Source organism: Pleurodeles waltl, chromosome 2_1 (assembly GCF_031143425.1).
Source record: "Pleurodeles waltl isolate 20211129_DDA chromosome 2_1, aPleWal1.hap1.20221129, whole genome shotgun sequence".
Classification (NCBI taxonomy): Eukaryota; Metazoa; Chordata; class Amphibia; order Caudata; family Salamandridae; genus Pleurodeles; species Pleurodeles waltl.
Window position 1 is genome coordinate 622,058,090 of NC_090438.1, and position 18,869 is coordinate 622,076,958.

General features: G+C 43.6%; 1 protein-coding gene across 2 annotated transcripts in view; it reads left to right on the top strand.

Annotated features, from left to right (window-relative positions):
- Positions 1-18,869, top strand: part of SUGCT (succinyl-CoA:glutarate-CoA transferase) — a 2,876,649-nt gene that overhangs the window by 1,453,349 nt on the left and 1,404,431 nt on the right. For both annotated transcript variants that reach the window (XM_069215909.1, XM_069215917.1), the window contains exon 12: positions 7,609-7,711. In XM_069215909.1, the coding sequence (XP_069072010.1) occupies positions 7,609-7,711 (103 nt within the window). The remainder of the gene's footprint in view (positions 1-7,608; positions 7,712-18,869) is intronic.

An 18,869-nucleotide genomic window follows, 5' to 3' on the forward strand; every position in this document is an offset into this window, starting at 1 on the left:
CATTGTATGCTTGGTGTCTATCAATCCCTTTTCCTTGGCAATGTAACTGGGTACAGGTCGAGAAAAACACAACAATCTAAGTGTAACTAATTTCACCTTTTTGCCACATGACCTCAGTAAGGATCTCATCTTTTTCTACAATTGAAGACAGCACCACCATCTTTGTACACTAATTCTCTTTTAGGGCTCTTCACTCAATTGGGAAATATGTATGTCTTTCTCATTAGACTACTGGCTTTCCCGAAAGGAAGAGCCAGCAAATCCATGAATACAATGTTGATACTGTCCCAGAACTCATGTGACAATATCTGAGCAGTCACACCAAGCAGTCTGAACATGGTGCTACTTCCCTTGTTGCCAAGCACCCCCAGCTAGTTCTCCAGCTTCTGCATTCAGCACTACGTTCCCTCGAAAGGCCTGTACTATTGTGCTGCAGCAGCTCCTGCAGCTATGTGAGTCTCATGGACTTTTCTCTTGCTTTCTATTGATCCAAGTGTCTGCTCATCCATTATGATAATCCCCGCTAGAGTCTCCAATTTATCCTCTTTTTTTGTTACTGCTGAGCCTCCTAATGCAATTTTCTCCACTATAAAATTTGCAGTGCACTGATGAACTAAATAAGTGGGACCGCCTGCACCCCATCTTACAGCTCGTCTCCATCTGGGAGACCACACTCTCCATTTCTACCTCCAGAAGATGAAACTCATGAAGCAAAAAAGTTATCCTTACCCTTATTCTTCCCTGCTGTGCTCAAACAGAAGAAATGCTCTAAAATAAATAGAAAAGCAACGTCACTGAGCACATGAGGTATTCATTTACAAATGCAGCCAAGTCCCCAGCAGGTCACCAATGGAAGGATCCCCAGCCCCTGATAAATGGGTGTCAATCTCCACCAACCCAAGGAGGAAATCTTGGTCCTCCAGCTCACCTTTGTCCAGCCATACCGACCTTCCTGGCTATCCTGACCAGCCACAGCTCCAGTTATGGTGTGGTTTACGCGCCTATGGTGATTCTTCACTCTGACTGTGAGAGATCACTCTGCCACCGCACCCCATCTTTCACACAAGAAAGTGGTCACTGGCAGATTGCTACTGTTTCTGCACTATCTCTCCGGCAAGTGTGTGACTTTGTAGGCCTGACAAACACCAGCTTCTCTGACAGATATGTTGCTGAAGAACAATACAGGTTCTTAACAAACGAACCCCATGCCACTCCTCATGGCACTTGTCAGCCTCACAGTGCCCAAAAGAAAATGAGTAGGGTCAAAACAAGAGCCAGGACAGATGCACCATCGAGCCTTGACCATATTGTTTACCAGCCAGCTGTGCCCCTCTTAAAAAGTGTATTTGCTAATAATTATTGCACTCTTTGACAAATCCTTATGAAATTCGTCAGTCATTCAGCATGTTTAATTTTTTGTTGGTGTGTTTAGTTTTGTACATATCCACCTAGGGGAGAACAGAACAGATAAGTCAAGGGGGTCCAAAAAGTGCTAATTTCATTACTTTGGTGATTTTTTATGAATTTGCATGACAGTTCACGGTGGTTAGCAAGGTGGGCCCAGCATGCAGGCATGATATTTCAAAGAGATCTGACAGGGAGAGGCACATTTCAAGGGCGGGCACAGCATTTTTGATTTTGTAATAACTTTAGTGCCATGTTACAAATCTGCACTAAATTTGGCAGACAGCATGTTTACATTTCTCTTCATATGTTGCGTTCCATGCACAGTGGTTATGTTATAAGAGTATGGTTAGAAGCAGGAAGAAAATGTTCATTTTGCTAATTACATTGGCACCCTTTAACAAATCTGCATAAAATTCTGAAAGAATTTACATGTTTAGGCTCTCATTACGACATTGACAGCTCCACTCCTGGACCTCCAATGCCGCAGGGAGGACCCCACCGCCACGGCAGTGGCGTCCCCTCCAGTCATATTACAGTGGTCCGGCTGGGCTGACCGACAGGAACATTGTATTACGACGTGGGAACAATGCTACATTATTGGCCTCGGCTCCCTTAAGGGGGCCCCGGAATTGGCTTTCCGACAGCCTTTCCATGGTGGGGTGACCACCATGGAAAGGCTAGCGGAAAGCTGTTTTGTAATCAGCAAGGCGGCACTGATTTCTGTGTTGCCGTGGCTGACCACAACTCAGACTGCCACCAGCCAGTCAGGAACATTGTTCCTGGCGGTGACAGCAGTCTTTCGGCAGTCCCACCTGCCAGGGTCATAATGTAGGAGTGGAACCGCTAGGGGTGCGCCGGTCTCACTATCACCGCGAGTGTGGTGGTCTGAAGACTGCCACACTCATAAACTCTGAGTTTTCAATTGCTATGCCAAAAGAAGCTCAGCAGAGGGTTCCAACGTTTCATGCAGAACTGACAAGTGAACACAAAGGTAAAGCTTTGATTTACTGTCAACTTAGGTGTCATTTGACATATTTGCACAAAAGGTGAGATACAATAATTGAGTTTAACTTGCAAACTTCATGCACAGTTAGTGGTTGGGAGGTTGGTTGGATGCAGGAAACCCCCACTGCTCACATGCACACTGGGGGTTGGATCCTCAATTCCTTTGAAAAAAGTATGTGCCATTGGACAAGCGAGTCTTTGTTCTATTGTTTAATTTTTGTTGCTGCCTCTTTCACTAACTGCGGTGTAGCGAGTACCATGTTGGGAAAAATAAAAGAAACAGGACTTAAGGAAGCAAGTGGGCATAGTGTAACCTAGACTCATGAAGATTTGAGACATTCTGACATTAAAATTAAGTTTAAACCATCGAATTTGTCATGTGATATTCTGATCCTGTCCCAAATATATGGAATCTGGATGCTGTTTGGTACTCGTGGATAACACAAACGCCTCAGGAGCCACAATTTTGTGCACGATCTCTAAAACAAGAAACAAGTGTATGAAATGAATGGTATGCACCTCAGCATTTTTATCCTTCCTTTTCCTGGTGAGGCTCGCTCATCCATGTAAGGGATGGTCCAGCCTCCCAGCCTGCATTCACCTTGCCCCTATTCCATTTTTTATTTAATCCCTGAAGTTGTGTGCTGTTGTTACTTTTCTAATAAAATCACCTTATTCAACCGTGTGTAATGTGGTCATCATACAAGGAAATCTTCTTTTCAACATTAAAGCACGCCCTCGTGATTATTCTGTAATGGGAATGGAGGTTTGGATTGAACTCTTGAACATCTAGTTCTGTACATGACATATGAAGAGCTATATAAGCATGGAAAGATGTACCATTCCATTAAATACAGGTAGTATGTAACTCAACTAATCATTGCTCACTGTTATGATATTATGGGACAATCTATGTGAACAAATCACTTTCTAAAAAAATTCAGTGTGAAAGTAATAACACTGACAAACACAGAGAAACATCCAATTGGCAGCTGGAACAGATCGGAAAGTTGACATATAAAAGATTTAAAAAATCTGAATACAATATATTCAACTCCTACTACCAAGACACCTAACTGAAAAGGAAAATATGATAATAGATTATAGATTAATTATATATGGGGTTCTGCAATCCCCGTATAAAAACATGTCTCCAATTTCTTTAGAATAGGCGCCTTGAGAAGAAATCAGTTACATATTATAAAGAAATGACATAGCCGCTCAACTGTAATAACTTGTTACAGTTGAGTTCTGACGTCACAATGCCTGCTGCCAGGGACGGCAACTGTGAGGAAAGGCAAGTCAGGTCACAGAGCATAATTAAAGCAGTGGTTTAAAGATACAAAATTAAACGTTATTTCTTCTGCTCTGTTTTTTTCTTAGCTGTACAGTGACAAGCAATAAAGTAGATATTTATTGCAACATGTTGATTTTATGCACTCCTTGTTAATTACTGAAAAGTGTGAATCTTTCTGAATGTTTCTACACATTCAAAGCTACTGCTGACTTATATGAAACTGATGCTAATATCTTTTTGCATCAAATATCTAAAACATTTTGATGTGATTTATTTTGCCCATAAGATTCTAATTTCATTCTTCATGTTTACAAATATACTCTCTTTCATATGAAAGAGCTATGCACCAAGGATTCTAAGTGGTTTGTGGGAAGGCTAATGGTGGAACCATGTATTATAAAGAATAAAGTACCCCCTGTTGTACACGATAAGGATACTGCAAGTCACCTGGCAGTACTATAACCTTATAAAGAAACTCAGGGCCTGATTCTAACTTTGGAGGACGGTGTTAAACCGTCCCAAAAGTGGCGGATATACCACCTACCGTATTACGAGTCCATTATATCCTATGGAACTCGTAATACGGTAGGTGGTATATCCGCCACTTTTGGGACGGATTAACACCGTCCTCCAAAGTTAGAATCAGGCCCTCAGTCTTTGGTCTGATTTCTCTATATGGTCTGATTTCTCTATAGGGCCATGGAACTCTTTGGTGATTTACAATATCCTTAAAACACAGTGTTTTTTAAACAAGAGAGTTTTAAGACAGAGGGTGCTTTATCCCATATATAATAATATATTTATAATTATAGATCAAATACCAGAAACTTCCTTGACCCTAACCCAGGCATGTTGACACTGCCATGAGCCAGAGTACCTACTGTGTCCATAAAAAACGTCCAAAACCTCTTACCACGATTCTGAGATCTAAGGTGTAGTTTATCTGGAACAGCAGAACATGATAATCAAAGGATCTAAAAGGAAAGGATGATGATGAAAACCTTCTTCCAGAAAAAAGAAAAAGCAGGGTAGAAAAACAAATATATCTGTTGTATTTTTTTCAGTAGCCTCACATCTAGGTCACCCCACCTGGGAACTGCATAACCGTTTGTTCATCTTAGGAGGTGAATAATAACCATCAAAGATGATCCAAATGTGTTGGGGTTTCTGTTTGGAATAATTGAGGATCCTATGCATGTAGGCCTCTGTGGACTCAGTCATCTCAGTCTCAACAGAAACCATTACCATGAATCCAATTTTCAAATCTATCATGAGTGCGGAAGTAAATAATGGATAACATGCCATTTTTGGGGTGCCTGGGGGCAGAAAATGAATAGATCAAGGAATGATCACAAAAGGTATTAACTTAATTCTGCAGGTGAAGACGACACGTATATTTTTGCAGGTAACTGAATGTGGAATCCTAAACTCAACAACAATTTGCTGAAAAGATATAAGGACATTTTATTCTGACATTGTGAAAGCATTTGAACAGCTGAATTCCCATGTCCCCACAACTGAAATCCCCAAAAGAAACAATAGCAGAAGAGATGAACTGCCGTGAATTTTACAGACACCATAGAAGTGCGTCATGTCCAACCACCATGTCTAACCAAGCGGAATTAAAAGTAGCAAATGTCTTCAATCTCTTTTGTTTAAAAAACACTGTGTTTTCAAACTGAGGTCGCAGATTTTGCGTTACAAGATCTAGTGTGAGAATGAGTTCTTCTTTAATTTGTGTGCATGCATGAGATGTGATTTGTCCCAGGCTTCAAACGGAACACGAATTATGGCCAGGAATATGAGAGAGTAGATAAGATAAGCGCACTGCTGGAGATTTGTTAGAGAAGAGAGGATATGGAGGTCCTTTCAAGAAAGGGTCCCTTCCACTGTCCAGTAGTAATTCTTGGGATTGTGTTGGGAGATTGTGCTGGAATCTCATTGACATAAACTTGGTTAAATTGGTTGGCAGCTTGTACAGTTTGGAGGGGAGGCAGTGAGGTTGCCCCCAGAAATCCTGTATTTATGCTTACGATTTACTTTGTGATAGTATGTGTGCCACTAGGCGTATGAACCTAATCATTTTTAAATTAAAGCGGAGAAAGGGGTCTGTGGAAATCTTTTATAGATTGGTCTAGGGTTACCCCCCAGTAACGTGAGAGTTCCGTGTTTAAACCCCTTACTAAGCCCACTGAAACTTTTGAACTTGCTTGTAACACCGCCTTGGTTGCTTCTGGGCATCTCTGATTTGGTGTAAGTGACAGTAGGTTTCCTGCCAATTTTAGGCATTCTTTGTTTGTAATGTCATGCATGGATATGCAGAATATGTTTTTTTCATCTATGGAGGAGTACATGTGGGCACCTGATGTGAATGGCAAAGTCTTATTTGGGGGCCAAACACATATAGCCACTGAAAATAAAAAGCTGGTGGTTGGGGGTAGTTATATTCAGACGGCGATGGCATTTTGTTTAGGACTGGTGAGTGTGTTGACCAAAAAAGAAAACATGGCATTCAGGAGTAAAATGCGTGCATTTCCAGAAAATGTCCAGATGATGCTTTTGGGCAACAGGTTGGTATTCCATAAAACATTTAAAGCTGATGTAGAGATAATTTATGTAGAGTAGGGGACACTTACTCCTGATATTATTTGCCTTGTGCTAGAAGGCACGTTCTGTCATACCATAATTCATGGAAAGATCTTTAACCTTTAACACTTGTACTAGTAGAATTTTATATGACAATATAATACAAGGCGTTGTCTCAGCCCATAAATTCTATTTTTGGTATAAACAAATTGATGTCTGCTGTGTGAATTTGTAATTTCTTTTTCACCTGAATGGTAGCTGTACGGAAGATGCGATGCACACTGTTACCTATTTTGAACCAGTACGGGAATTCTGGTTATGAAGGCCTTAGTAGTCTGTGTGACCTCATCATGCAGTCGCCACACAATATTATTTTTCAAGCAACTTTAAATCCAGCTGTTAAAATGTGCTACTTTGCATTGTCGTGTGGACCTAGCAACTGGTGCAAAATACAGTTTATGAACATGTCTCATGTTGTAGTCTGTGTAACTCAGTCTATTCTCCCTTTGAATTCTAATACATGTTTGCGGTTTAGTGTATGTGTTCGACAAATATTTTTCTAAATCTTCTTCATTGTAGACAAGTGCATCTGCTTCACGGTCAAGTGCAAAGACTGCGATCGTCTCACAAAAAAAAAACCATCGGATTGTCAAATACTTTAGCTTGCTGTTTGTGGTTGGTTGCTTGGCACAAAGGCAACACAAATCTGTTCACAGATATCATGTTATCACCTCAAATGGACCAGTACAGATGTTACTTATCTGTGGATGTGCAATGCTTCGGGCAAGAAAGGCTGCCGAAAGACACATGGCCGGACAAAACGATTTAAACAGAACACATTGTGGTAGTTGCCCAAATGCCCCGTTACACAAGACAAAGTCGTACTGCAGGCTGCGATCTGATTAACAATTGTGGTTCATTCTGACATGTGTTTTAAATGTTAAGGGCAGGAAAAGTCCCGGACTCTGATCAAATCTAGAACATTTTAATATTTTACGGTTTATCACATAAAACAGCAATTCCTTTCTCCCCAAAACATGAAGATTACCAGGCAGATGAGGGCTGCGGGAAATGCACTGATTCATATTTAAAATTGTTGATACAGTTTATTTATATCCTGTTCTCATATGCAAATTAAATTGTTCTTTAGTTTACCCAAGTGCTTTGCCTTAGGCCTTGCCTTTGCATTTTAAAAGATGTGAGGCCTGCATGTTTATTGCGGGCCTCTGACCATGTCTTTGTTGGCTTGCTACACATTCCTTGGAAACTGAAGGAAGAGGTCAAACCACATGTGTTCTGTTTATTTCTTCTAGGCTCGCCGAAAAAAAGACCTGTGAGTGGCTGCAGATCTTTGAAGGTAGCGGCATCCCATATGGGCCAATCAACACCATAGGGAAGGTCTTCTCTGAAGCTCAGGTCTGATTTTGCAGAACCTTTCCCTCAATGTCTTCTTATATTCAAATGTGCAATAAGAGAAGCGTTGTGTATGTAATTTATTGTACAAATCAATTATATGCTACTGAAGATGGGACTGATTGTGATAATTTTCACATGCTTTCATTGGTGCCCTTTTTGTAGTAGATTCTACATAAAGCACAACATTTTAAGAAATTAGACAAGAGTACGTGTAGACATGTGAGTCATGCTAAGAACGCTACAACATACAGCAGATTCCACGTCCCTAATGGTTTCCCTCTGGCCTTGGTTCCATGCGAGGCTGCAAATACATATTTTTTCAAAATACAGCTTACCACCGTACGATAATATTGACTCACAGTGTTGTCCACCTATGTTTAATTCCTAAATCCAGCCAAACTCAGTTCCCACATATGTCACAACTGCAATCATTTAGTATCCTTACAACAATCCCAGGCTATTTGAAGACAAGTCCTTGGTAATAGGTGTAGTTGCTGGCTGAGATCTTTGTAGGGAACAATTTATACAAGGTTAAAAGTGAAGTTAATGTATGCTTTGAAGACTTTGCTTGTGAGGTCTGTGTTTTAACATGCAAGCTTGTTCTCGTGGAGAAAGAGGTTTACCCTTAGGAGATTGATAAATAAGTACTGGTTATGACTGTAACTTTTGAATTTTAAGCACTGTAAATAGAACTCAGTTTTTCAACCTATAATTTGGCCTTGCTAGATTCAAACATGTGATTGTCAAATTACAGGCGATGTCACTGATTTGCCATCAGTGAATGTTTAACTGATTGAACCGTCTTGCTGTGATTTATTACAAGGGATTTTCTTGTGATATCTAAAATACCCTAATATGACAATTCATTCCTCTCTTGAAATGTTAATACTCTTTCATAGGGGTCTTTCATATGACCATTACCACGTTTGCACTACACATGCTCATGCTTGTTGACAGAAGCAAAAAAGCGATTGAACTTGGCAGGGTAGTTAAGGCTGGACCATTCCTATTGGAGCAGGACAAAGGCTGATTTGCATATGGTTGCTATCTGTCTGAAGTGGCAGGTGCAAAGTGCCGAAAGAAACAATAGACAAGGAAGCAGCTCAGAGTAACATGCGGTGCCACTGCACTGCATGCTTCGCACAGTTGTATTCTCCTTGATGTTGCTGATGGACAGCAGAAAGACAAGATACCACCACCGTGCACCACATGACAATTACCTCCTACTCCAAGGCTCATTTTTGGGTTAGTTGTTTTGTTCCTTAAAATATGCACTGCCATGACAATATGTTTGTATGCACCAAGTCACTCTACAACAAATAGACAATACTACTGTTGACACAGCGGATTGATGAGTACACCAATTGTACCGTATTGCATAAAATCTCAACAAAGACCGTTCAAAAAAAGGAAGCAGCTCAGAGTAATTACTAAGGGTGAGATTACTTCAGGCGTTCCATCCATTACGTTTTTGATTCTTTTAGTTGTGCTTGTTGGATTGCAGAAACAAAACAATACAGATCTTAGATGCGGTCAAAAGAGTACCTTTCTGATATAGATCATAATCTTGGTTAGTCTCACCTAAATACCATTTTGAGTGCAGGTAGTTTAATGCTTTTAATGTTAATTTATCTTATGCAATACTTTAATGTGCCCACTCAAATACTCTGAAAGTTGTTGGGTAAGCAGAAAGTCACTGGGGAACTGTGACTTAAAGGTTGAAGTCCAGTTCATTCATAATTCGTGATTAGATTGTTTCTGATAGGCGTTCAGAGACTGAGAGTGAGACATGCATATAGTTTTTAAGATGAACAATTGAACTATGAATAAACATGTAAATGACCTTGTATGATGTGATCAACAGTAATAATATACTACCAGTATCAGTAGATAAGTTTGCTTAAAGTCCACCCTAAGTAAATAATTGACTCAATTAAACAAACGTACTCTGTCAAATAATTCTTTCATGACGTGTAAACATATCATTGATCTTTATGCATCGCATGCGAGCTGGTTGTATTTTATCAAACAGGGTCCATTATTGCTCTTTCCAAAGGGGGATGATCAATAAGAGTGGTCTGCATTTATGTTTACATCACTTGTTGAGAATTACAAAGAGCTCATGCACTGTGTCTATGTGGACTATTGGGCATTGTACTGTACATAGTTAAGAGAGTGGCAGTATTGTATGCCTTAATTGGGCAGCCATACTTTGCTCCCTGGGCAACTTTTCAGTCTAGTTAAGCACTAGATAACTTTTTCACTGTAATCTGGGTCTGAGCTACAACCATGTTCCCTCCATGTTTTATATGTGCACTTGCCTTTCGATTATGTTACAGAATGCCTATGCTTTCCTTTTCTGTGTTTATGTTTTGTGAATCATGGTAGGTAGTTTTCAGTAGTCTCTCAACTTCTGTAATTCAGAGGGTATCAAAGTTCATACATTTCACCACACCAAACCCTTGTTGGACACAATGTTTTCCAGTGTTTACATCAAATCATGAACCAGACTTCATTGATGACAAATGTAGTGTATCAGAGCCATTCCGATCATGAAGAAGTTTATCTTGCCTATTGAATAGATTAAAGTAGACCACGGATCACTGGCCAGTACCTGGCCTATTGCCCTGTTTCACTGAGAAAATACGTTTTGTTCCTCTTCTACCTTTATTACTTCAACTGAGAGCAATGAAATAGCTTATAAATAAGCTCTAATTAGATCATTCCCTTTGTCGGGTTGCGGTGAAGCAGGCAGACAGTGGAAACAGTTTTTCAGCCTGGTTTTTGCCAAGATTGGAAATACTGAGGACTAGGTAAAACATTAGTTGTAACTGTGTGATAAAGAAATAGGTATGAACCCAACACACATTGACTACTATGCAGAGGAGGATTGTGTCCATTTTCACATTCTACTCACTAATTGGTAATATAGTGGGAACGTTATTGATCTTTAGACATTGCAGGCTTAGTTCTCCTACTTGACTTAATTGTTTGGCTTTGAGAAACAAACGTTCTCCCAATGTGTAGCTGATATGACCACCTCTATCGCTTTTTGACAAACCATATTAATACACCATTTTGTATCAGTGCTGTTGCTGGTCTTACATTCTGATTACAATAAAGACATGTGAAAACAATAACTTCCAGTATGTTTCAAAGTGGTGCAAAATAGATTCCAGAAATCTCAATAATGTATTTTCCTTCCATACCGGCAGCAAGGCAGTGGCCCTTCACAGACACCTATGCACAGCCCTTACTCACAGAGTCCACACCTAAGTAAGGGGCACCCTGTTCGGTTACTGGTGGCTTCCGAACCTCAAACCACACGTTTCTTGATTGCTAAGCCTTTATTATCAGAGGGATTGTGACTGGGAGATCAGGTAGGGCACATGAACAAAGGAGACACGGTCAGCAGTGGGGCAGGAATTCCAGAAGACACGGACCTCAGCCTGCTGAGAGCCAGTGGGATTGGGGAGAGGGACTGATAAGGAATAAGAGAATTGTGGGTGTATGGTTATGCATATTGATTTGCAATATAAAGCCAACATTTTTTTTATAACCAATTTTTTGTCATTTCACAATAATAACACTGATACAAACATGACCACCTTCCGCCAATTGACACAATCATTTTCAAGTTTCAAGTTTAAGTTTATTGCATAGTTAAAAAAAAAACATTGCATACAGAATGAAGCCAAACTTATTGTGATTATGTCGGCTGAACCCTCGGCTAAAACACATTAAAAGACTACAACTTAATACACTGCTAAAACATTGCCACGCCCAGGTATTTCACCAGGGTGAATTGACTCTAAAGTCCATTCACATTAATCAGATATAAACAATGATTTATGCAGCAGCAACGTATACCGTTCAACTAATACTCATAATTAACCCCTTCCACTACCTACGCATAAGGGACTGCTAGTCCATGATTCAAAACATTTAAGGCTTCTGCTTGGACTCTAAAGTGCTTTACCATTGTCCAAAGTCTGGGAAAAGTTGCGGGATGATTTTTTTTTTTGCAGGAAGGCACACCTTCCTTTAGAAAAACAATCATAAGAGGTGTTTTCCTGTTTTATGTGTGTTGAAGAAAGCAGCACAGATAGAAAGAGGAAAAAACGGGGAGAAATAAAGATATTTCTCCCCATTGCGTCAGAGTTGTAAATCTGGGAATGCATCAGATTCCTCCTGGTTCCATGGGTGTTGCATGGGAACACCCCAAGCAAGACCCATGGAATGCCCTTCTCACGCAGTGTTATGTGTCAAAGGGGTCCATATTTCCAAGGCCACGCCTTTAAAAGGCACACAAGATGGATTTGCGTGGCCTTGCAAATATGGGCTGACACACTGTGCCACCAGAGCATCAAAGAAATGACACGTTGGTGGCGCAGTGTGCCACTTGGGCCTCATAAATGAGGCCCGTAGTACCTTGGAAAGTCCAGGGAATTGAGTCTCCACACAGCCATGAGATGGCTGCTTGCCTGCAAGTGCGAGTGTGAAACCTCCGAGTGGCGTGAGCAATTTCTTCCTGACCACCAAAGCTGTCAGACAGGTACATAGGATGTAAGATATTGACCATGTTTTGTGTCCGCATAACTGAAAACATAAGTGTGTGTCGGTCTACCCTTCCATGTTGTAATAAGGTCTTTTGTACCCCAATGTCCAAATCAGTACAGCAGAAGAGAAATGTGCAGTTATATACGCCTGGAGCTTCAGGCTACTGTAGCAATTAATCACTTTGCAGGCATGCCACCTCATTGCAAATTAATTTGTGTCTTGTAAAAGTGACTAATGCTTTGCAGAATAATTGACACAATAGTGTCATTACATGGTAACAATGAGCTGATTTCTGCATCCAGCCCATAATAAGCCCACTATTTTCCCCAAATCTTCTTGTATTTGTGGAAGCAGCGTCTGGCCGTGTAGATGGGGGCGTTCTTGGTGGGCACACCAATCCACTCCCCTCCTCCATTCTACCACTGATTGAGGGGTCTAGGTATTCCAATTGAGGGCTAGTTCCTGTTTGGCCACCAGCATGGTCATCTCAATGAAAATGTATTTCATCCTCTGCCCACCCACTTCTTCCTACAATCCTAGCAGAACAATCCTTCGGTGAGGTTACACTGTTAGCACAGAATCGCAGAAAGTTCCCTCCAGCCCCTTTCCCAAAAAGGAACTAATCTCAGGCAGGACCAAACCATATGGAAAACAATCTGCCTCTAGTAATAAACAACAGGCACAGCTGGTCTAGGAGACCCTTGTTGGTGTGATGTAGCTGCTGGAGAGTCATGTATGCAATATGAAGGTATTTAAGCTGGACCAAGTGGAGGTGCGCAGGGATAGCCAGTTCTCTGGGGGCCCTGTGACACAGTAATGTCACCCATATACAGCAAGGGACGGTTACTGGAATCGGGCCCCATAAAGTAGGCCCAGCAGTCCACCCAGTCCAAGCACAGCTAACTCTACCCGGTAGGTCAGTTCATCCCACCGCCTATTTAACTAGTAGTTTAGAGTGACCAACTGCGAGGCAAGCCAATAACAATAGATGTCTTCATACTCATCCCTCCATCATAGGGGGAATGACGAAGGCCACCCGATAGAGACCGTCAGCCCAGAGAAGTGTGTTTACCTTTGAAGCCAGGACCTGGAACCAAGGTTGTCGGATGGGATGGGGAACATTTTAGAAAATATAGAAAGTTGGGTAAGACCATCATTTTAAAATGGGCAATTCTTACCAGGGCATTTAATGGCATGTGACCGGGAGGGCCAGGTTAAGTCTCCAGGCCAAATCTGGAAAGCAGGAGACATAAACACCTAAATATTTAAAGGACAAGCAATGCACCGGGATCACGTAACACCAGGAACAACAAACAATCTATGTCTCCAGCAATGGGCACCAGCACCGACTTAGATTAATTCACCTGGAGACCAGATACAGTCGTAAGATCTCCATGCAACATAGACCTGAGGTCTGTGGGCCAGCCAGGAACACCATAATATCATCAACATAGAGCACAATGCACTCCTTCTTGCACCTGTCCCCCAACTACCCTCGAATGCAAGCATTGCATTGGATGAGGCACGCCATGGGTTCTATCACCAAGGCATATAAAAAGGGTGAATATAATGATGGATAACTCTGTAAACTGGGACTGGTGATGACAGTGTTACATTTACCTAGACTTTAGAAGGGGAGATTGGCATGAAGGAGACCAGAAAGTGCACAAAACTAAGGCCCAAGCCTGACTCTTTGCAACACTGCATCTAAGTACCACCAGTCAACGGTATCAAAAGCCTTCTCAAAATCCACCAGTAGCATTGCTGAGGGACAGCGAAGGTGAGGGGCTTGGAAAAGGGCCACTTGGACACTCTGGATAAAATGCAGAGTGACTCTTCTTGGCATAAAGCTACATTGGTCAGGATGGACCAGGTAGGGTAGGGTGTGGGATAGGTGATTAGCCAAGGCTTTGGCAAATACTTCAACATTGGCATTAGTAAGAGAGATAGGCCTATACAAGGGGCAACTGTCCAACAGTTGGCCTGGTTTAGGGATCACGACCATCAGTGCTTTGTCCAACCCAGGGGGGAATGTCTCTTGCTCCATTGCCTCAGTGTAGAGCACCAACAAATAGGGGAGGAGGTGAGTCCAGAATTGACAAAGGTACTCAACCGGGAAACCTTCAAGACCTGAAGTTTTCCCAGGAGTCATAGCGGAGGGCGCCTCTTTGAGCTCCTCCACCATGATCAGCTGAGCCAGATATTTAGCCAGTGACAGGAAGATCAAGAGCAGTGGAATATCTTGCAGCACTGGGCGGGCAATCTCCTTAGTGGATTGGGGCATCTTCACATATAATTCATGATAATAGTCTGCAAAACCGCGAGCCACTGCGAGGGCCTGCTCATGAAGGTGACCCTCAGCATCTCAAACTATTCTAGAGGTTACATCTCTGGTAGCCAGGCAGTATAAAAGTTTCCCTGATTTGTACCCCTGTTCATACACTGTTTGCATCAATGCTCTCGAGCATTGCCTAACTTCTTCAAGTGAGATTTGACATAGGTGAGACCTCGCACAGACTAATTGATTATCCAGGTCCTGCTAGGGCAGGTGTTGCACCCTCCGCTCCATGTGAGAAACTGGGTCTCCAGAGTCATCATCTGTGGCAGCTCTTGCTTCTCTTTACCTCCAAATATCCCTTAATTGACCTCGTTTACCTCAAAGTATAAGCGGATCTCCGTTTTTATAAAGTCTGAGCATTCTTGATCATTGGAATACCAAGCATTAACTCACTACATGCAGTGCTGTATATTCGCAGGGGGTCGGAATTGAAGCAGGAGCGGGGCATGGACTGAAATACCTCAGGGTAGGGGCTCAATCTCTAAAGGGTGAAGGACATACGCTCCTGGAAGCCACACCAGGTCTATGCGCGGCAGGGTCTTATGCAATGCTGACGTGTGTCTAAATGTGCAGGTTCCGGGGTGCCACATATGGCAGGCATCACAAAGCCCCAGAGAGTCTGCCCAAGTCAAAAGCTGTTGAGACTGTAGCTGATACCCAGCTATAGAGGACTGCATGAGATCTGCTCAGGAACTGCATTGAAGTCATCCCCCACCAGCGTGGGACCCTCCCTATGGATGAGTCGATACAAGGCACTTAAATGCTTGTAGTGTCGGTTGGAGCTGTGGGTTGCAGTTATTATAGTGAAACATGGACTGAGAGGAAATTATAGTAATGGCCATCAAATGAGAACCTTCTATGTAGCAGGATAGTCACTCCTCAAGAGCCATGGGAGAACCTTGCATCATATACTCTATCATAGCCAAAACAGCCCAGAAAGGGGCAGCAGGTGAGCTTTATGGAGTAGAACAACTGCAAGTTGGAAATGCTTCACATATTCCAGTACAGCCGACCTCCTGATACAGTCCAGGAGACTTTTTTAATATTCAAGAAGAGTACCTTAATTGGCATCTGTGAAGGATAAGGGCAGAGGGGGCATAGCCCCTGCATGAGGACACTATATGATCTGGGGAGACAGTGTCCCAGGAGGGGCACAAAGGGTACTGCTCTAGATTGCAAACAAATGGTGTGGGCTAGCAGTGTCAGTGTGCTGTGTGGTCCAACTTACAAAAAACAAACATAAGCACAAGTAAAACAACCCAAACCTCTAACAACACCCCACCCCATACTACTATCCCAAAAGCATCTGTCACCCTAACCCTAAACATATTGTGTAGTACCCAAGGCTGTGACCAACAGCCCCGGGAGGAGGCCCCCCCTTCCACTTAGGATCCTGGTGCCTGACAGCTGTTACAGTTATGCACACACAATGGAATGCAGTAGGAGCAGCAGCAACACAAACAGGGCACAATCATTGTACAACAAAAGAAACAGCAAACAAAGACAGAACCATCACTACATTAGTGCTGATCGGTGTTCAAGGTGGACCATAAGGCCCACTGAGTCCCTCAAGGGGGGCACTAGGGTCAAAACTTTGAGAGCGAAGCAGTCTGGTGTGTCTGTCAAGGTGGCATCCTGATCACCTCCTCTGGCAAGTGCACTGTCTCGGTCCGAGTCAGAGGATTCACAGCAGCCCCTGGGGCATGAACAAGTCCAACAAGGGTGACTTTGCTTCTGTCTAGGTGGCTTTGGAAGAAGACAACGAGTGCTACCCTCACCCGTAGTTCAGACTCACCAGAGCCATCAGGTCAAAGGCGCACCCTCCTCTCCACTGGCCACTCCCATGCCTGTTCCGGAGTATAAAAGAAATAGGTGTCAGAGTTAAAGATCACTTTCAACCTAGCTGGAAAGCTAAGCACATACTGCAGATTGAGGGCACAGAGTTTCTGCTTGACCTCCTCACAGGAGCGCCTGCACTGCTGGACTGCTCTCGTATAATCATGGAAAATCATAATCTTTTTTTTTTATAGTGGAGGTCCAGATGCCCTCTGGCCTCCTGAAGGATAGCGTCTCTCTCTCTCGATGATTAAGGATCAGTGCAATCATCGTACAGGCTTGGGGCAGAGGTGGAGGGTGGCAGGCCAAGGACCAGTGGGTCTGTTCCAGCACGAACAAGGATGAGAGCTTGTCAGCAGGAACCCATGACCTCAGCCACATATCCAGAAAGATTTCTGAGTCAGAGGTCTCAAATCCCTGAGGGAATCCAATAAACTCAATAATATTCCTGTGTGAGCGATTTAAGGCATCTTTGTCTCTATCCTCCAGTTTCAGTGGAAAGTAACTTGGAGACTTGTAGCTTGAGTGCGGCCAGTTTATCTTCTACCGAGGAGACCCAAGTTGCGGCCTCGGTAACTCAAGCGCGACATTCTGGAGGTCCTGGTGCAGCAAGGAGACATCTACCTGAACCTCAGTTACCTTAGTCTCTACTGCTTCTCCTGAGTCTTTGATCGCCTTGAGTGGTTTGGCGAGGTTGGACTGCGAAGGAGGCCATGATGCAACCAGAGGGTCATCAGTTGTACCTGAGGCCATTGATGTTAGTGTATTGGTCCGTCTTAGTTTGGGTTGACGCCAGAGGAGGCAGCCTGTCTCTCCCCATGGCAGAATCTCTGCCCTCAAGACCATGGCATGCCTACCCGCAGGCATCACGAGCAGCCAAGGCAGTGATGTTGTTCAGGTCCACAGGCTGAGACCCAGGATGCAGATTCAGGGTCACCTGTTAGCAGAGAACACAGGCAGGGCAAGGGAGCATGCCCTGGGCAATGAAGGTCTAAGGTAATAGACCGGTTCACCAAGTGGAGGGGCTCCCCCAACAGTGTCTCCATTGTTGAGGAGGTAGGGAGGCTAGAGGGGCAGCTCAGCAGCTCATCAGTTGCTTGCAGGTCACAGTGCCTCACCCCTGGGAATACCACCCCCACAGTGTGGTCCACACACAACTGGAGCACTGCCTGCATCATTGAAATAGGGTAATTGGCAACTCCCAATCAGCAAGCTCTCCAAGTACCTCCTGTCTCTTACCCCCAAGATCAGCATTGTGACTGGTTAGCGGACGCTAATTTGGGTACCATTGGGCTCGGTGTCTCCCAGTGTTACATGCCGGCGAGTAGAGCAGGCCATGCTACCACTTGTCATCGGGGGCAGCCCCCCTGGGCCACGATCAGCCCCCAGCCCCTCAAGGCACCAGCCCTGTCCTCCCTGTCTCAGCAGTCACTGAGAGGCAACCAGAAGACACAGTCCTTCAGACGTCAATGTGGGCCACCTCCATAGGCCAGAAACATGGCCTCACCCCAAACAAGGGGCTTGGCTGACTGGTTCCTAGGAGCAGCCCCCTTCTCCAGGGAGTAATCCGTCCTTCACTCCACAGGGGCAATATCGACCACCCCCATGCCATTGCTCCAGTGGGCACCAGTACTGACCCGAGGACAAAGGTTTTCCGGCTGTGGTGCGGCCCGCAGGTCCATCACGTGGCCTCTGTCCAGCTCTAGGTCTCATCTGTCTGGTGTCAAGGGGCAGGTTTCCTCCAGGCTGCAACTGGGACACCTTCCACAAGGTGGCAATTATTTCCTCAGGCCCCAGATTGGGCTTCCACCTCAGGCCAGCCACTTGGGCAGACGTGGTTTCGTGGATCCACATCTCAGGCAGTCTCCCTCAGGTCCTCTAGAGACACTCCCTTCCGGCCCCTCTTCAGATCAAGCAGGAGGCCGGAAGGCAGCTGTCAAGCCACGGATGATGGCCGATGTTGAAAGGAGGACAAGGAGCAGCTCTACCTTACGCTGCCATCTTGGCCCCCTCGACTACTTCCCCTAAAGCCAACATTTAAGAGCTTTATAGATGGGCCATTGATTTGTCGGCCTGCTTATGGGGTGCTCCATTGGGTATCTCTCTTATTCTTGCTTTCTTTTAATTGAAAATTATTTCAATACTATTATTGGTCATGTTTACTAACAGCTTACTGAGTGAAATTTTGTAGCATGACAATGGCAAAAACAGACTTGTAGGCTCACTTCACAGTGGCATTGTTCTCCTGCTTCTGTGTTCCAATGTAGTTTACTATCTCACTGTTGATATGGACCTTTCAGCCCAAAGAAGATGAGTTGGGTCCCTTATAAGAAGAGAAAAGGAAGACTCCAAGGGGAAACACGAGAAATTGACAAAAACGTCCCCTAGGCCCACTGAGTGGGTTCTCATACTTGTCTTGTTTCC